Source organism: Syngnathus floridae, chromosome 22, assembly GCF_059516105.1.
Source record: "Syngnathus floridae isolate MCC-2025c chromosome 22, RoL_Sflo_1.0, whole genome shotgun sequence".
NCBI lineage: Eukaryota > Metazoa > Chordata > Actinopteri > Syngnathiformes > Syngnathidae > Syngnathus > Syngnathus floridae.
Window position 1 is genome coordinate 3,941,118 of NC_142434.1, and position 19,120 is coordinate 3,960,237.

General features: G+C 42.9%; 2 protein-coding genes across 6 annotated transcripts in view; both read right to left on the minus strand.

Annotated features, from left to right (window-relative positions):
• LOC148379290 (uncharacterized) overlaps nt 1-1,759 on the minus strand; it is a 28,869-nt gene extending 27,110 nt beyond the window's left edge. For all 3 annotated transcript variants that reach the window (XM_088366378.1, XM_088366377.1, XM_088366379.1), the window contains exons 1-2: nt 1,575-1,759; nt 1,060-1,119 (exon numbers count right to left, since the gene is read on the minus strand). In XM_088366378.1, the coding sequence (XP_088222504.1) occupies nt 1,060-1,119; nt 1,575-1,611 (97 nt within the window). In that variant the 5' untranslated portion in view covers nt 1,612-1,759. The remainder of the gene's footprint in view (nt 1-1,059; nt 1,120-1,574) is intronic.
• A 427-nt stretch (nt 1,760-2,186) lies between these two features.
• On the minus strand, nt 2,187-19,068 carry ano2b (anoctamin 2b). 3 transcript variants are annotated; one of them, XM_088366330.1, is made up of 25 exons: nt 17,143-19,068; nt 15,928-16,100; nt 15,118-15,150; nt 13,245-13,619; nt 11,088-11,186; nt 10,872-11,014; nt 10,668-10,722; nt 10,549-10,600; nt 9,789-9,844; nt 9,611-9,723; nt 9,407-9,541; nt 9,181-9,341; nt 9,025-9,107; nt 8,874-8,966; nt 8,463-8,546; nt 6,952-7,026; nt 6,680-6,881; nt 6,449-6,618; nt 6,282-6,382; nt 6,071-6,210; nt 5,830-5,982; nt 5,501-5,553; nt 4,828-5,006; nt 4,325-4,430; nt 2,187-3,743 (listed from the first exon to the last, which is right to left on the minus strand). In XM_088366330.1, exons 1-25 carry the CDS (start codon nt 17,177-17,179, stop codon nt 3,387-3,389), a joined length of 3,228 nt encoding a protein of 1,075 aa, XP_088222456.1. In that variant the 5' UTR covers nt 17,180-19,068; the 3' UTR covers nt 2,187-3,386. The 3 variants fall into 3 exon arrangements, with proteins under 3 accessions (XP_088222456.1, XP_088222457.1, XP_088222458.1); XM_088366331.1 differs by lacking the exon at nt 15,118-15,150; XM_088366332.1 differs by lacking the exon at nt 8,463-8,546.
• Between the last annotated feature and the right edge of the window lie 52 nt (nt 19,069-19,120).

The window sequence follows — 19,120 nt, forward strand, 5'->3', positions numbered from 1 at the left end:
ACACACACTCACCAAACAGCTGTGGGTGCCTTGGGTAGCAGCCACATTCCCCTTAAGAGTGTGTGAGGTCAACAAGAGTCGTTGGTTGTTGTTGTCGGTGCGCGCACCATTCACAATCGCGCCTTCCTTACGCTTGTGTGTAAAAGTGACAGAAACAGACACAAACAGTAGCAAAGATCTGATTTTTGCACTCGAAAACTGGAGCCAGGAACTCGACAGTTGCAGCACTATTCACGATTTATTCACTGCCTGATTCACACTTTCTTACAAATTGCTCTTAAAATGGCTTCTGACACAAAGACAATAAAAAATCAAGATGCTGCCAAGAGGGAAGCTATTAAAGCACGCAAATAATATTTAATAATATCCCTCACAAGAAAGAATCATGTGGACTGTCCTAGCCAATCAGCAAAGAACAATGGAAATTGTGTAAATCTATTTTTGTTCCCACTTTATTATCTGTTTTCCGTTTAAATAGCGCCCCTAGTCTTCAGACATAAGTGAAATGCTACTGTTTACTATAATTTGTGACAAGACTAGTCAATCTGAAAAGTCATATTAGTATTAAGGTAGGCGTAGATAATTGGAACAAGAAATAAGCAGTTTCAGTAGCCAAAAAAAATAAAAAATTCAAACTTACGCAAGAGTGCGATATTTAAGGCAAGCTTCCGCATGTAAATAACCTCAAAGGTCTTTTTTTCCTGTCACATCAGTCAACTCTTGCCAAGCTCTTGGCTTCAACATCACTCGAAGGAGTTCTTTTGCTTACATTAAGAGGCACTTCTTGTTATTCTCCTTTTTTCCTGCCAATTCCATCCCATTTACAGGGGGTAATTGTAACATTACCTTCTACAAATGGATTGACAGTCATCTTTTGTCTAATCTTGACCAAGCTTGTTGCTGTTGTAACTTTTAAACAAGGTATTGTGTTCACTCGAGTTCTTTCAAAGCATCACGCACGGAATCACTGATTAATGTTCTGGTGGTTTTGAAAAAATGGTATGGTATATTAGTTTTCCATTTTAGTGAGAAATGAAACAGATCTGGAATGGCGCTTACCTGATTGATCTGTTTCCAGTTGGTTGAGCTTGAAGTTTTCCAGGTTGCCTTCATTCTGTCCTTGAAAAGTGTCAAAAAAAGAAGAAAAAAAACTTTAAGTATATCACATCTCATACTGTCGATTTAGTTTACTCTATTGCTGATAATAAATATACAAATATAATCAAAATATCTCTGGTTTCACCTTAGTGTTATACTAAAAGGGAGCGGAAACGAATGATAGCAAAAGTATAAGCAATGGGGCAAAAATATGAATAGTAATTATTCAACTACAAATGCAGCAACATACTTATACATAAATATTTATTAGTATTCGTGTTAATTACATGGTCGTATTTTCCTCACTTGTGTTAATAGTACGTTCGGGGTTTACAAAATGGCGACCGTTCACCCGAACGGGATTTCTTACACAATACAAACCCAAGAGGTGGAATTTCTCTCAAAAAACTGTTTTGTTCACTTGTCCAATATGTCATTTTACAAATAATAAAAGTAATAATATGTTTTTTATATACCTGCTGATAAATGTAAGGGAATCATTGTTGACAGCATCACATGAAGACGTTTGCGCACGCAGGTGTAAGCAATCAGACCTGTCAATCAATAAAACAGGAAATGATGTCATGGTGCGTTCATGAAAATTAGAAGATCTTGTAACTCAGTATGACAGCCAGAACTTGGTAGCTTATTCATAGAAATTTCAAAACACACGATATGCCAGATTTTATTCGATATTTACAAACTCTTAATGCATTATTAAGTGGATGATCCGAGATGTAAAAACTTTTTTTGTCAAGTTTACACAGGTGAAAGGCTACCTGCACGTATAAACAGGCAAACGTGGAATGGAAAAAATGGTAAAAGTATGTTAAATAGAATAAAAAATCACAATAATCTTAATGCTTGTGACTCATTGTAACCTCGTGAGGATCACAAAAGTATTACATGAGTCGTCATTGTGCCTTTAAAAATATGACAAATAAAATACAATCAATAAAAGAACAAAAAAAAGGGGAAAAACAATTCATTACCTTTTTTTTAGGAACAGTTAGCCCCTATATAAAATTTACCAACAAACAATAACAAAACGTACTTAAAAATGTTTGAAAAGGGTTGCCACAGGTACATATGTTTACATCCTTTCATTTTTATTCTCTCCATTTTAACCGTCCTCCATTTAATACTTTTTTTTTTTGACTTCACATTACAGAAAGGCAGAAGAGATATAGAAAAAAAGAACATAATAAGACAGTGTTCAAATTATTTTTGTAAGACATCCAACAATTATGTATTTCATGTATGTAGTCTTAAAAATGTACCACGGTCACAATTTTCTCGTTTTAAGTCAATCTAAAATACATAAATAATTTAACAGTCTGCTGCTGGATAGTAAGTGAGCACACAGATGTTGTCATGGCAAAAACAAAGAGCATGTACAAGGCCTCTGAAAACACAAATGACATTTTGCAGCATGTTATGACAGCAGCTATGACTTAACACTGTAATCAGCAAAAGTAAATGCTTTGTGACTTCAAAATCGGAAAACAGTAAGTTTCTCTGTGCGTGGATTCAAATGAGTCTGACTGTGCTCAGTTTCAGTGCTGCAACAAATAAGATTTTCTAAAACAGGAAGTACATTACATCATATATCACTTTGAGCAAATTGGCATGTGTCAAACATGGAGGGCTGCGAATGTACCCGAGGAATAATTACTGGCAATGGAAAAACAAGAATCGAGAAAAAACGTTCAATGTAAACAGAGAATGGAAACGATTTGCATTTTCAGGAAACGAGCTTTCGCTAACAATACATACAGTAAATCTATCGAATCTGATGTTCTGTCTGCTACGAGTTGAAAATAAATATCTACAAAGAGAATCATTAAGCACGTGAAGCAGAAATATTCCAAAACGATTTCCATCCATTCATTTATGGAGGAAAAAAAAAAAAAAAACAGGACTACATTCCAGTAGGAGTCCGTTTGTTGTCCCTGAAGGTACAATCGACACTTTGGGGCTATTTGAAGCATTTGAGCTTCCCAACCCTGGAGCCTGAAAAGTACAATTATATTTTTATTTATATAACCACTGTTCAATTCGGAATCAATCTATTTGTGTAATCTACAATCTCTTTTAGAATGCTATTCAGCCAATAACGATATTATTGCTTGTCTACGCAATGAAGCGGGAAGCTCCATTTTGAAGTAAAAAAAAAAAAAAAAAAAAGTGATCAGGTCAGCAGGAAGGACAAAACCACATTTGAAGTGATCTTTCACGCCAGGACATCAAAATGGCATTTTACAGGAAGGCATCACCCAAACATGATGTCACACAGCTGTGTGTCTGGAATTTTCGTTTCTAGGTGACGGGGGGACCTTCCTGGTGTATAAGCCGAAACTGGCCGCCCTGCACCTCGCCCTGGGACCTCCGTCGTCATCATCTGGGGCCTGAGTCGGACACTGGGGCAGCGTGTTGTAGCGCCCCGGGAGGGGGAGGACATGGCCGGCCGGAAGGACGGGAGCGTCCTTGGCGAAGAGGCTCTGGATGAGCTGAAATTTGTCCTTCTCCTCTCGTAGGAAGAGGTCCACTAGCAGCTTCTTCTCCCGCTTCAGCTGCTCCACGATGGTTTTGGGAATGTCCGGGATCACCCAGGCTACCACCAGGCTGAGGAACATCACCAGGTTCTACAGGAGGCCACCAAAAAAATAATCTATGCAGCAGACTTGGAAACAAAGTTAAATAAAACTGAACTCTAGTCAACTAATATACTGTTTCAAAAATAAAATTTCAAGCGCTGGAAAATGAGTTTGAACATTTAATTCGGTAACTCTTTTACATACCACTAGGGGGAGCCCTCACATTACATTTGAGATTTACTCCGCATGAGTTATGCACAAATAGGGAAGGTTCTCATTATCAAATCAACTTAACTCACTAAGACATCTTGAATGTTTCTCATCACGGGTATTTTGTGCTTAAAATAAATTGCCAGTGACTCACACGCGTGTGCTGGATTTAATTAAGTACACCTTAACACTGTAATGAGATCCATCTTAAGAACATTTTTCCATTGATGGTGTGAACTTGAAAATATCTCATTTGTATCATCTCAGGCAGTATTGAAAATTTTACTGAGTGATCACTCACAATGAGAAGTTATTAGTCCAGCATAGCAGCTTGATTTCATTTTCGCGTCGTAATTTTTTTTCCCCTTTGTTTGTTTTCCCCAAAAACAATCCAGACATTTCCATGTGTGGGCTCCTACCTGAAAAAGTATGACGAAGGCTAACCTCGCCGCCAGGACGCACCAGTACTGTTTGGAGAAGTGATACGCATCTGGAGACCAAGGGGGTTCCCTGTAGTCCTTATACCTGAGGGGAGGGGGGGGCAACTTTAAAAATATGCATTTCTGTTTCTTCCTAACTTCCAAGGACAACTGAGTTGAATTATCTCATCTCCAAAATGACCGATTTCCTTTCAGCTATCCGGACAAAGAAACAAAGTGTCCAAGGCGTGGAGCCTTGAGGCGTCACTGGCAACACTCGGACCCTTATCGGGGGTCTTAATGGCCAATTTCACGGCGCCGTGCATCATGCTTGAGACATGCCCTGGCACAAAGACTGGTATTCTTTCCCCGTCATGATTTGTTATGTAATAAGGGTCAACTGTCAGAATCCGTGTGGCCTTTGGCTTTGGAGCGATTATGAGATAGTGGCATCGTTTGTGGGCCCCATCTCGTCATCAGTTCATAAGAGTTTTTGTTTTTACCTGCAGACGGAGACATCGGCGTGGTCGGAATTGTGCGGCGCCGTGCCGGGTTTAAAGTTGGACACGTTGAAGTAGGAGAGCGTGTGGTCGATGAAGCCGTGCATGGTCCCCGATTGACTGTACATGTACTGGTAGACGAGGCGAGGGATGAAGTCCGACGTGAAGGATATCACAAAAGCCTCCAGAGAGTGAAAAGATCACAAAATTATGGACAATTGGTTCCAGGACGATTTTTTTCCCCAGAATTTTAGAGAAACATTATTCTAAATGAGGGACAAAGAAACAATTGTTTTTCCGCTTTCACTTATTAACGACCGGTCCGATGGGATTTTCTTCTGGTTGGAAGATATTTAAAAAGAAGATAATCGGCCGATTCCCCCTCGTCACTCGTGACAGGGGAATTCATTTCTCCATCGATCAGGTGGCAGCTCGCTCAAGGCTTGAGTGGGATTATGAGTTCTAAATGCAAGTCACTTCCAGGCATGACCAGAACCCGCCGGTTGTTTGCATTGACACTCCAGAAATCTCCTTTTACAATCATAATGAGCTTGTCTAATGTCAGCTGACATATATTAAAGAAGAAATAAGGGATTTGATGTTGCCACGGTAACAAGAGGGAAGCGAACCAGCAAATTTAAGAAAATGCATTGTTAAATAAGTTGCCTTTACTTACATTTATTATGACTGAGAATTTTCCCATGCCACTTAGTATGTTGTACCAAATACCTAAAAAAAAGAAAATAAAATCAGTTAAAAAAAAATCAATGGAGGTTGCTTTAATTAAAGTGAATTGTAGACTTCATTTAATGGAGCAGATATTCTTAAGGCGATACCACGAGTGGTATGTGGGCGCCCTCTAGTGGTAGATGAAGAAAATACCTGGCTAAGGCTAAATAATTTCAACAGTTTGGAGTGTCACGTGACATTATTTGAATCAATATTAATTTGTGAGGATTTGTAAAGTTGCAAGATCACTGGTCTTTTAAAACAAATCGATTTTACCGATGTCTTTGGCGCGGGCAGCGACCGGCCGGCGGAGCTCAGTCACAAACTTCTTGGCGTCCAGTCGGATCTCGATGACGTTGTTTAGCAGGGCGAAAAGGGGAGCAAGAGGGAAGGAGGCCACGAACAGCGAGACAAAGCCAAACTGGATAACTGTGGGAGAAAAAAATTGAAATAAAGTCATTTTGGTTAGCTTGACCTACCAATCACAGCTCGTGGTGTGCCTTCAAAGTTTGCTCACTCATTTCCATGTATTCAGGCGTGAGGCCCTCAAAGGGAGCGAGGGCGTAGTCCAGGTTCCATTGCTGAGGAGGTTTCTCGTCTTCCTCCTTCTTCTCGACTCCTTTATCCTTCAGCGTACGTACTAGCTTCTTCAACTTCCTGCCGGGATGGAAAGTGGAAAATGTATATGACCTGTACACGATTCAAAGTAAGCATTTTGATGTACGTACGGGATGCCGATCTCAAAGATGTTATTTTGGATGAGCTGCTTCCCGAGCATGATGATGCTGAGCTGAATGCACAACTCGATCAGGCAACCCCCCGGTGCACACTGAAGGAAACACACTTTTAGGTGTGAACTCTCCATCGGATTGATTGACGTCAAATCCACGCTCACCTCTTCCATTCGATAATCATTAAAGACATACACGTAACTTCCCGGTCGACCGGCAAACCGTCCCTTGAAGAACGCCACGTAAAAAATGGGCGCGTAAGCGTTCATGAACTTCAGCAAAAAGGCTTTAAGGATGAGACGCTCCTCAAAGTTGGTTTCCGTTTTGGGAATTTCTGCAAAACAGTAAATTAGAGTTCAGGATATCTACAGCTTCATTTTCGCCGGGAGCCTTACCAAGCTCTGTCAACCACACCGCCACAGCACCATAGATCTCATCCAGGATGAGAATAACCACCAAGTTGATGATGACCGCCGTGGCCGTCACCGTCACGCGCACATTGGACTTTGTCTCCGGGTCGGGGCTCATGGCCATCAGCGCCGACACTGTGATGCGGTAGATGATGACCCCGAAAACAGCCGAAAAGGTCAAACCGAACTAAAGGCAGGGATAGAAAGGTCATCAGGTATACATGAAGTTCACACATGGACAAAAGAATCGGACTCACCATGAAAAGAATGGAGGAAACATTGATGCAATATCCAGGAAGGCGATCTTTCCAGGTTAACTTCTCGATAGCAGCCTAACGGGAATGATAAAGGGTCACATTTACTACTTTGGGAGCGTTTGAAGACATTCTCTAGCTCCCTCTAGTGGACATATTGAATTAATGCATTTTTTTGCATAAATCGGATAATAAAAAGGCCAATTGACACTACTCATCATTAATTTTAAAGCTGTAATTTTTGGATCAATTTTTAAAAAATCGTTTTTTTTTCATCCGCATTTCATTCGTCCCGTGGAATGAAAGTGTGAGGAGAGAGATGCGTGTCACCATAGTGACGGTCACTAATCTTACCTCTGGCTTCCTGCCCAGCATGCATCACTCCCACTTATCCACCCTCCCGCTGTTTCTCACCATCCCTCGATTTTTTATTTATTTTTTAAATCTGTCTTTTGTCCTTTCCTGTTTTTTTTTAAACATTCAATCAGACCCTCCACTGAGAAGCCAGATGGTGATCAATGTATAGAATTTATTTGATGTTAGTGATAATGCACCAAATTTGTGTTGGATCAAATTATACATAATTAGATTCTCACTCCTGCTTCCTTATAATAGTCGATTTACGTCATCCTGATCGTCTTTCATGTGTAAAAACGTGTAAATTGAGCGGAACGCTGATGAAGGAAACGACAGAAACTTTTGGCACGGTGTCTGAATGTTGACAATCGGAACATAAAGGGCAAGAATAATTTCCCCGGGTAGTACCGGCCAGTTGGAACGACATCCGAAAGATCTCGGATGAATACTGACACAACTGGGTCATGTTATATAAAGCGGCCGCTCTATTTGCTTTTATTAGTGCGCAGACCTTGAAGACACTGTCGGGTTCGGCATCGAGCCAGTCAGGCGAGTCAACAGGAGGCACAGCTGTTCACGCTCACATGCAAAATTAGCTTATAAAGCTCTAAACTAGAGAAAAAAGAGCTAAATCAATCAAATAAAATGACTTCAATTAATATCAAATTAAGGAAATCGCGTATTGAAAAAATAAACTTCCATAATGGAACACGGGGAATAAAAATGTGCACAAATCAAAATAAACTACCATGAATCTAAATATTTAATTTGTCAATCTGTTCCTCCTCAATGCTAGTCCAAAAAAATCAAAAATAACTCCAGGCTATGTTGCCGCAATGCTGGCTCCCTCTTGTGGTGCACGAAGGAATAACTGCCTAAGCGCAGTTCAGTTGTATTTAATTTATGTGTACTAGGGTACAATTTTGTATTATTGTCACATTTTGATAATATAATTACTATTATTATAATGACAGAAAATTGATTTATTATTATGGATTATTAATATTATCCAATACCTGCAAGCGCAGTAGCCAGAAGATGGAACAGGAAGAGAAGAACAGATAGGCCACCGTGTGCAGGAAAGGAAATGAAAGGAAATGGAAGGAGGGGCAGGGAGGTGTGTGGGGGGGTCTTTTTTTGGGGGGTAGGGGGGTTACCGGTGGTCCTGCAGATAGGGCAGACAGCAGTTTTCTCCTCCATCTGTCCTTCCCTGTCACTGTCCCATCTTCCTGCTTCACAGGCTGCAGGACAGAGGGATACGTCTCACACAAACACACACAAACACACACACACACAGACTCACTGATGGCGGGAACACATGGGACATTTTTGGCTCGGGTCGTTTCAGTTTCCAGGACAAGGTGTTGAGCGGCGCATTACCATAGAAATGTATTCATGTGGATGTGACAGAAGGACGTAACCCGTATGTGGGCCAACGGGGAAATGGAGTGACCCAATTCCGAAACAATCTAGATCATTCTCTGATATTATTAAGATAAGCGCAAGCAGTTAAAAGTGTTGCTTGTGTTGTACCTAATGAACTGTCCCTGTTGAATTCATCCCACTACCTGATTCTTTTTCTTCTTCTTCTTCTTCTTGTTTTTCTGCTTCCGTTGCCTCTTCTGGAGGAGGATGGTTTCGTATTTTGGTCTCGGGTGTTCCTGGAGGGGAAGGAAGATTTATCGGGTCATCTGGATGGTGCGTTTGTTGCATCGCTACCTCGTCATCCTCGATGCCGGTCAGATCCCAACTGAAGCTTAAACTGATCTGGCGACGCTTCCAGTGCTCCAGGAACAACACGGCTATGTCGGGGGAATTATGCAAATTAATTTGTATTTTTTCTGGGGGCGGGGTGTAATTTGATGAGATGCTCACCCCACAGAGACATGAAGATGGCGAAGAAGACGGTGGCAGGGTTGTCGAACAGGTGCGAGGCTCTGGCCGTGCCGCAGGCCGTGCTCAGTTGCCAGAAATCGCAGGCTCCATCGCACAGGGGACACATGGTGAAATTGAAACGCTCGTCACACATCTCCAAGCTGGGGGGGAGAAACCAGGAGAGTAAGCAAATACGTAAATGACCGATTCACGGCGATCTACTCACCTGGGTATGTTTGTGTCCACTGTCGCTACCCCGTAGCCAAAAACGATAATTCCCACGATGGAGGCTGGCACGAGAAGCTGAGTGTAGACGCCGAGCCAGGCGAAATAGAGGCCGATCTTCTCTCCAAAGTACTTCCTGTAAATATTAAAAAACAGATTGGTGATGTAAATCATGGAAGAAAAAAAAAATATGTCATCTGCTTACCTGACCAAATCAATGGGCTGGTATTTGTAGAAGGCCGAGTATCGGGCCCACTCTTCGTGGAGAATCTGCCGGTCGTTCCTCTCCTCGGGATGTCCCGTGGCGTTGTAATCTCCCTGAGAAATGAAACGAAAATCAGCAGACGGCTCGGGTCGGTTGATGAAGTGGAGCCAAAACTTACATCGTGAAGAGGGAAGGCAGAGTCGTAGACGCCCTTCGCTATCAATGTCGTGATACCTGTGGGAGAGTAATGTCCATCCAGGTCAAAGGTGAAAAAGGTAAGCAGAGCTGCCGTGTGTTTTGTCGTATACACAACCGGGGTTATTTAGTGTCAGGCCTATTTAGTCCATTCCAGGGGGGGGGGGATAAATGACCTGACCTGCGGACAGCGGCACACAGGAGGACAAACCGACAGGTCCTCTTTCATCAAAGTGACAAGTCAACGATAAAGTGGCTCGGGGAGGACTGCGCCGTGATGAGCTGGGCTATTAATGAACCTAAGACACACTCTTGAGGCTTCGCGTGACCCACTTGTCGGGGTGGATGGGAAGCAACAAGTGGCAAAGGAGGGGGGGGTGATTTCTGTGTGTTTAGGCGGCAAAATGTATCAAGCAAGATCTGAGGGCAAAGAGGAAATTAGGTTAAGGCGATGCAATTTTTTTGGGGGGTCTCCAATTTGCGCATTATCCTCCGGCGGCACCCTCTGCCGCGATGGGAAAGCCAAAGCACACCACTGCTACTTGAGTACCGTATTTCCCGGACTATAAGGCGCACCTAAAAACCTAAAATGTTCTCTTATAGTCCGGTGCGCCTTATATAAGGACAACATTTTAAAATGGGCCATTCATTGAAGGTGCGCCTTATAGTCCGGTGCGCCTTATAGTCCGGAAAATACGGTATTTGGCATTATCAGTGTAGAAAAACAAAGTAAAGTTCCTTACCAATGGTTTGACAGCTTCGTACGCAAACAGTCCTCCTCAAGATTTCGTACACCTAAACACAACACGCACTGGATTAACATTGAATCCTCACTAGGAACTTGATGCGGCGTTACACTTACGATGCGCCCCCTGGTGGCGTTGTCAAAGAAGGAGTCTTTCGATGTGATGTTGTACCTGACAACCACCACGCATGAATTCTTTCTATCTATGCCAACGACATATACTGCAGGACACTTTGATATACTTCCACTAGATGGCAGCAATTAAAATTATCCAATAAACAACACTATTGTAGAAGTGTGTGTGTGTGGTTTTGGTCTCACAGGTGGAGCTTGTCCCGGGAGAAGCAGTGGGTGAGGAACTTGGTGGGTCCGTGGTCCTGAGGGGGCACTTTGGGCTGGAAAAGCTGTTTCAGCTTCCTCCACACGCTACTGCTTAACGCACTTTCCTCTTTAATGTCGTAGCGCTGATGGACACATTGGACCATGTGTTAGAGAACCACCAAGTCCAGAATTGAATGTATATGGAACTCAACATACCGTCTTGGTTGGGACTTTAATTTTGAGAAACTCCGCCTCCCTGCACAGCACCGGCCAGGGTGCGTGGAGGCGGGTGAAGCTCAGACCATGAGCCTTCACCTAAAAAACAAATCATAGTCAAGTAGTATGAAATAATCACTGACATGCACCGGTTAAATTCATTCTGGGACTTTCAAATCATCAGTTCCCATTGAAATGAATGAGAAGGTCATTAATCCGTACTACTTTGTCTGATATGCATCTTGGCCACCAGGTGGCAGAATAATACCGACTTAAATAAAGAGGACTTTCACAAATAAGTGTCTCAATGAGCTGCAGTTAAAAAAAAAAAAATCACAACATAGATGCTATTTGTTAGCTTATCTGTGTTGTTGTGCTTTAGCATTTTATGTTGGGTTGAGAATCAACTTTAATTGGGCTGGCGACAACAATTGCTCATTAAATCTTCCAAATGGCCGCCTGTGGACACTCAAGATGCTGTTCCGTTTTAAATTTTGACATAACAGTCCATTATCCGACTTATTTTAAATGTCATCCCGGCCGGCGTAAGCGATTCCGTCCACGTCCCTAATCACACATTAACTTTGGCGAGAATTAGCGTTTTCAACACTCCTTGCATGGTGCAGCCTGTTCCTGGCACATAATTTGGCCCTTTTGTCCAACATCATCACGTCCTGAAAAACACTGCATGCTAAATAACGTCCCGCTCTGCCGTTGATGATGACTCACCCATCCCTCGGCGGAATAATGGAGCATTTGCAAGCTCGCAAATAAGTAATGCGTTCGGGATGGAGTACGTGACTGATTTGTGAATATCAAAGTGAGCCACATTGTTTGCCGCTCCGATGCAGGTAACGTTACACTTCTCGGACCTTGATAGAAACGATAGAAACCCGATTCCCTTTCTCGACTTGGACGCCCCCGAGATCTTTCAGCCCACCCTCGTCTTTATGACTGTACCTGGCGGGGCGACGCTTTCAGCGGCTTGATTGACAGGCCGCCTCATTCAACTGCCACTCTCGCTGCTCTTGTGTTTCATTATCTCCTCTCTTATCAACGACTTCCTCCCCGCTACCACGCTCATTACACCCGTCACACACAAAAAAAAGCGATGAACCTAAAATGCCCAACTTAATTTCATCATCAAAGTATCTAATTTAATACAAAAAGATCATCACCTTCTCCTGCCCTCTTTCTCTCCTCCCTCGCTTTGTGTCAAAAAGCAGCAGATATAAATACTTTTTGAGTCTGGAGAAGGTTAATTAGTAGAGGGATTTCCAATTAGCTCTTTATCTCAGTAGGGGGGGGGGGAACTAGGACGAGGGGGGGGCTCATATAGGAGAGGGTGATCATTTGGGCGCCAGCATGTCGCTGAGAGAGAGGCGGGAGTCAAGGAAACGTCGACTGTGAAAATGACTGAGGCGCAGTAGGTGTGAGGAGCTCAACATATAAAAAAAAAAGCGAGATGTTGAATATTTTAAAATTGCGAAAAGAATGCCACTTCAGGAAAATCTACCTGTTTGTTAGCATTTAGCCTCAATGCTAATACCGTGATATAACAGCTATTTGTGAAACACTGGCAACAAAAGTGAGCACCAAAAATTGGATCCAGGCTTATCGTGACTGGCGCCCTACTTTCGTGGGCCTACACTGCGGGGGTGTTTCCCGATGCAGGCTCCTCCCACCATCTGGAATGTTTGGATTCTCTCGCTGATAGTAGCTGCAGTCATCATTTACAGCGCTTCGCCTTGCACGTCATACTACTACTCTACTATTACTATGCACATTGTTCTCTCATGCCTCCCCCTCATCCATCCACGCTCTCTTTGGCAATCGGACCAGTTGAGGCAGATGGTTTTCCCGGCTCGATTTTTTTTTCACCATTTTTTGGGGGCTTTCATCACTGTTAGCAAACCGCTACAATTCTTATAATAATAATGATGACATTAGGATTATTCACGAGCCTCTAAATATCGAATGATTCATGTTTGTGAGCACCAGTGTTGCCATGGTTACCATGAAAATTGTATCATTTAATAGTTACTTTCAGCTGTTAAAGTGAATGAGTTAGCATAAAATGTTTCATTGGAAGCCCATTTTTTTTATTATTATTAATAAAACACTTTTATTTCTATTTATTATTTTCATCAGACTCACCTCTTTGTCTCTTTCGATCTCCAAGCCGGCCTCCAGCAGGTTGGCCTCGAACTCTTGCCTGATCAGATGCATCTCGTGGTCGGCGGGCTCGGCCGCTTCGTTAGCTTCACCGCTGTCCAGCTCCATGAACACCTCGCCGATGCTCACGGCCTCCCCCCCCACCACGCCGCCCCCGCCTTTGCCGTCCGAGCCCTGTGGGAAGTTGCCGTTGGAGACGATGGAGAGTCGGTCGTGGGAAACCGAGGTGCTGGCGGGGGAGCGGACGGAGGCGTGTCTTCGCTGGTGGAACACCAGGACGTAGTCGACTTTCCGTCGGCCGTCCGAAAAGCGGAGGCCCTCGCCGTTGTCTTGGGGGCTTGACGAAGAACTGACAACCTGCAGAAGACAAACCAAAAGACAACATGTCAAACGTCTACAAAAAAAACCAAAATATTCCAATCATTAGTTTGCAAGAATTAACTTAGACAATAAATAGACGGGACGAAATCGTGTTGAAACAAATTCCGAGTGTGGTTGTTTTGTATCAATTACAGCAGCCGATTTTGCCCCCCCCCCCCAAATGAAAAGCAAAGCTTACATAACCCTTTTGAATGAACTTGAGCACGGACGGCTACGTCGGCACACACGAGCGCACAAAGTGGCTATTGGCAGGTTCTCAAAAACATTGAAGTGAGAATTTTTTTTCGCGGCAGAGTGGGCAGTCGCGTGGCCTTTGCCACTTGGATTCTTTATTTAGACGGATTGTTTGGAAGGAGACGGAACACTGAGGACACAAGAGGGAAGGCTCGATAGGCCGCCGAGCATGCTGGGAGATTTTAGTGCTGATTTCAGTTTAGCGATAAAAAATGGATGTTTTGCATTTCGGTTGTGAAAATTTAGCCATTGAATAGCTTGGTGAGAAATAAAGGAAAGCACATATTTGCTGGATTTTGTCGGCAGGTGGTCAGAAGAGTAAAACAAACAACTGTGGCCAACGGGGACACATTGACAGGCGGAGTGAGGACCAGAAAGACAATAAAAAGAGAGCAACACCACAGCACAAAGACTCCCCTGCACAATACAGCCGCTCTAAAGTATGAGTGAGGTATGCACATTCTCTTTTTTTTCCCCAAACGTCAGTTAGGTGTCCAAAAGAATGGGGGGAGCCTTTTTTTTTTTTTTGTTTAGTACACAGACCCGCGGTGTTTCCCTTGGATACCATCCAAACGGGGTCACGTGCCGTGTTGGGTCCCCTGGTGGATTAGCGGCAACGTTAGGAAAAGCGTTACAAATATTTTCTGCCTACGTGGGTGGAAGGAACGCCTCCACATATTATGTGAGGTGTATTCAAAAGCACAAAAGGAAGAAAACAAGAAGAAAAGGAGATTAGCATAAAAAAATACTCATTGTGGGGGTGGAGGAACAGGGTTCCCTGACTCAGTAAATTGCCACTCTTCGCAGAGGATAAAGAATATATACCTACGAGTGTTGTTATATTGTCTATCTATATTGAGGTTTGTGTTCAAATATCCATTCTATACCACCCCAGAGATGCTATCCGTTAGCCTTTCTAAGGAGTTTCCCATTATGTGTTAGCGTCAAGCTAGCAGCATTTAGGAAAAAGTGCTGTTTAAATTTAATTGGACATTAAATTAAAGCCCGACCAATATTGAGGTTAAAGCCGATATTTGAGCGAATAAAATGATTGATCAATTGGGTAATTTATTAATAAATTAATAAGTTAACGTCTGGGAGAATGTTTTGCTTTAGCTTTCCTTCATATCCTAAGAATAGATTACCAATAATTGATCGTAAAAAAGGTTACGAGCACACACATAACAGGAGCTCATCACTAAAAGCGTAGGAGCAGATCTAAAACTAAAACTGTACTCACTGGGATCTTGTCATCAGTCTGCATGCTGTGACGCTTCAAACACAATCAGACAAGTTGAGGGAGACGATGAGTAAAAGTTGGCAAAAAGGCAGCCGAATTCATCCCCGCCGCCTCCTCCTCCATCCCTCCAAAAACGAAACTACAGGTCACGCCGCGTAGTCCGCCGTGCCGATGCAACAGGTTTCATGGTGCCAAATCCTACAGGAGCTTCGGCTCAGATCTAAAGGGAAGCGCGTAGCGGGAGCATGATCCACACACGAGAGCAGGCATCCATCTAGCGAGTGTGTGATGAGTGTCTGAGTGTGTGTGTGTGCGGGCTGCGCCGGCGCGTTTGGCACTGTGTGCTTTGTTTAAAAAAAACGGGAGGGGGGGGGGGAGAAAAAGGCAATCTGTAAAGTGAGTGCACTTAGCAGCCACTTCATTAGGAACACCTGCCTAAAGCCAATTCAAGAGCTGCGGTAACTATAAATGATGTGCTTTGGCGCCAGTGCATTGCAGCATACTGAGTTCCGATTTTCGGGATCTCATCGGGACACCCTGAACTGATACACGCAGAGACGAACAACCATCTGCACTCACACCTACGGGTAATTTGGAGAGCTCAATGTTTTTGGGATGTGGGAGGAAATCGGAGAAAACCCACACAGGCGGGGAGAACATGCAAACTCTACACAGGGAGGCCGGAATCGAACGTGCAGCTCTTGTAATGATTAAAAAAAATAATCGTCTGGAATGTAACTATGTTGAGATTAGAGGAGGAGTTTCACTTCATTAAAAAGTGCTTTGACGCCCTCCAGTCATCATAGTCACCTTAAGTAGGCTTTGAGCTTCTTCATTGTCAGGTTCTGCTTCCAGGATGCTGTAGGACATGAGTTCCTGGCCCGCATCCCTGGTCAGGTGGTACAAGGTGTCGCTATGGATGGACGAGGACTCGCTGAGAGCCGTAGCCACCGACGTGAAGCCTCGTCCGTTCCCTCGTGACTCTGCAACAAAAAAAAAAAAATGAAGTTATTGTATTTTAAGCACTGATGTGCACAATGTACAGTTTACTCTGAAAATAATTCCCACTAGGGACAAAACTGAAAGTGGAGCATCTTGGATGATTCAGCTGTATCGATTCAAATGTACATTATCATCTCACGAATTGTCCTGGCCAACATTCTTCTCATCCTGGAAAAAGCAAATAAGCGTATTTATGGGCTACAAATAAATTCATCATTCAGCTCACGTTAACATCTCGTTCCAAAAGCTTGAATGAGATTCCGAGCTCTATGAAAGCTCTTTTGGTGGATATAAAAAGTCTACACACCCCTGTTCAAATACCAGGTTTTAGTGAAATAATGAGCCAAAGATAACAAGAGGGGAAGTAAACGACTTGGATGACAGGGTTGCGATAGTGTGCACACCCTGCTGTATAAATGTATTTGTAGGCTCTCTAGTATTTCTATTTATGACAAGACTCTGTGGCTCAGCCAAAAGCGCTTCTAGAAAAGAGTTGCTCTCTTTTAAGTCCATCTAATAGCCTTTCTTTTAATAATAAGGTTACGTACGACGAGTGGTTATTTAGGGAGACAGCCATCTGTAGCCATAGTAACAAACCCGGGCATCTTACTGTGCTCTCATTTCAGTACCTTGGACAGCTCACTCTTTAGCATCGCTTGAGTCGTCTATTCTGCACTTCAATGTACGGGAAATACGAATTAGAAGGTCAAGATGACTTTTTTTACAGTCTTGTACGGCTCATTTGGCATGTGGTAGTCAGCCTGGGGTTATGCTGGAGAAGGAGGTCTCGCAACTGGAGGGTCGCCAGTTTGAAATACCCGAGGACGGGCTTAGAGAATATCCCTCGTGTATATGTTTATGACACGGAATATGTGTCAAGAGGGATATTTCGCAGCACATGATCCAATGCTTATGCTTTTACGCAATCAGATTTGACGATTACATAGTTGGAGATGCATTAATCTTTTTTCCCCCCCCATCTGCATATAGCGGTAGCATGGTGGTTGCTAATGTGACACTCACCTGTCCAGGTAGAGGAGGGCGATCGGCGGGAAGTCATCTTCTGTCCACTCGGTAAATCAGTCGGGCATGTTGTGGTCAGCAGGTGAGAGGAAACCCAACAAACTCAGCAGTGCAATCCTTAGATCAGTAGAAGATTAGCTCGGCCGGGATTAGACTCCAACTGGCCTAGTGGGACGGACGGGGGCGTGGGACAACCACCAGGCGGATTGGGTATTTGGAGTTACAACCATGCAGAGACAAGATTATTGGGACCTCTCGTAAGCATTAATTACTTGGCCTTCTGTTGATGCGCACAAACACAGAGGGATTAGTCCAAAGGTGCAAATTAAACATGATGCATGAAATAAATCAAAACATACTGTCAATCACAAAAGATGTTGCAAATTCATCCATAGAAAAAAATAAGGGGATCCAACATTGAACCTTGAGGGACTCCAATTGCGGAATATTCATTGATTTACTTGTGAGTGAAGGCACATTGTTACTATATTGATTATATATTTATTTCTCCATTTTATCTCAGCCTAGTTATTTGAGAATCCAATCGCATGCACCCAGACATTCTGTCAGTAAGGGTATCTGATGTGGTACCAGCACACACCTCCATGTTCAATATCCGATTACAGCCGGTTCCGATATGTTCAGGGCATTACATTTTAATTATTAACGGCTATAAGTAGTAATTGACAGCTGTGAAAAGGTCAAGCTTGGACATCTCCAAGGATTCCCGAAGACAATTTTGTTCATTAATACAAATAAATGGAATTTATTGCCTAAGATGTGTTTTATTTATAGTGCGATCAAATCATAGTTGCAAATAAAAAAAAAATCTTTTGGCAAACTCTGATGAGAATCGAGTGGGTGTGTTTTAATTAGATTTGACTGACAGTTCCCACGGCAACATACAGCAGGAAAGCACCCCCTGCTTGTCTAAAAATATTCCACAAAAACAAGACCAATGCTTATGTCAGAAGCTGATTGAGAAAATATAATTCTGAGTCCTGTCAAAAAAGGCAACCTACTAAGAAATATGAAAAATAATTCCGCCTTTCTTTCATACGGTAAATTATAGTTGCAGTTCATAACGACAACGCTAGATGGCAGTAAATCGTAGCTCCAGAGACGCGCTTGAATTTTGCGCTGCAATAATCCGTCAGAAATACTACGTTATGACAATTATATACATCCACCATGTAAATTTCACACAAGCAATCCGCAAATTCAAAGAAACATACATCTCATTGAACATAAATAGAAGTGCATCACACCCACGGGTCATCACCATAAGCATTGAAGTCAACAATATCATATGTTCATTTACATGCTAATTTACATGTATTTAACAAACCACAAGTACGAATATGCACGATAGTTTGAAATTAATTTGTGGTGCAAAGTCATTGGAAACTGACATTGTCGCATTGGCGCGCAAGCTCACACAAATTCCCTTGCTGAGTGATCTGGTTCACGATTTCCTGGAAAGGAACCAGATAGATTAGAAGACATCACACTACTTTGCTCCCTGAAACACATTTAGACCATTTCAGAAGATATACTATACACAGATGTGCTGTTCCTAATATTACGACCATGATATTTGATTTGTGCCATTACCATGAGGCTTGAAATCACAAATGAAGAACAAAATGTTGTTTTTTTTTTGCATTTCCATTCACAGTTGTCTGCGTTCAGCGAATCGCTTCAGCCTCCACACAAGTCACGAAGGCGTGCTAAAAAGCTTTAAGGAGCCATAAAGAGCTGAGGGGCGAGAAGGTTTTTTTTTTTCCTGTACTGACAAATCCATTTGCAGTTCAAAGCCAGAGTGAGAAGAAAACAAGAAGAAAGGGCGTCAGGCTTGTCCACCTGCACCCACTCATCGCCTGAAACAATAATGGCAATGATTAAGATGGAAAGAGATGGCAGAAATGATGACGGGGAGGAAGAAGAGATGAGAGGGATGCAAGTAGGATGCTTGACA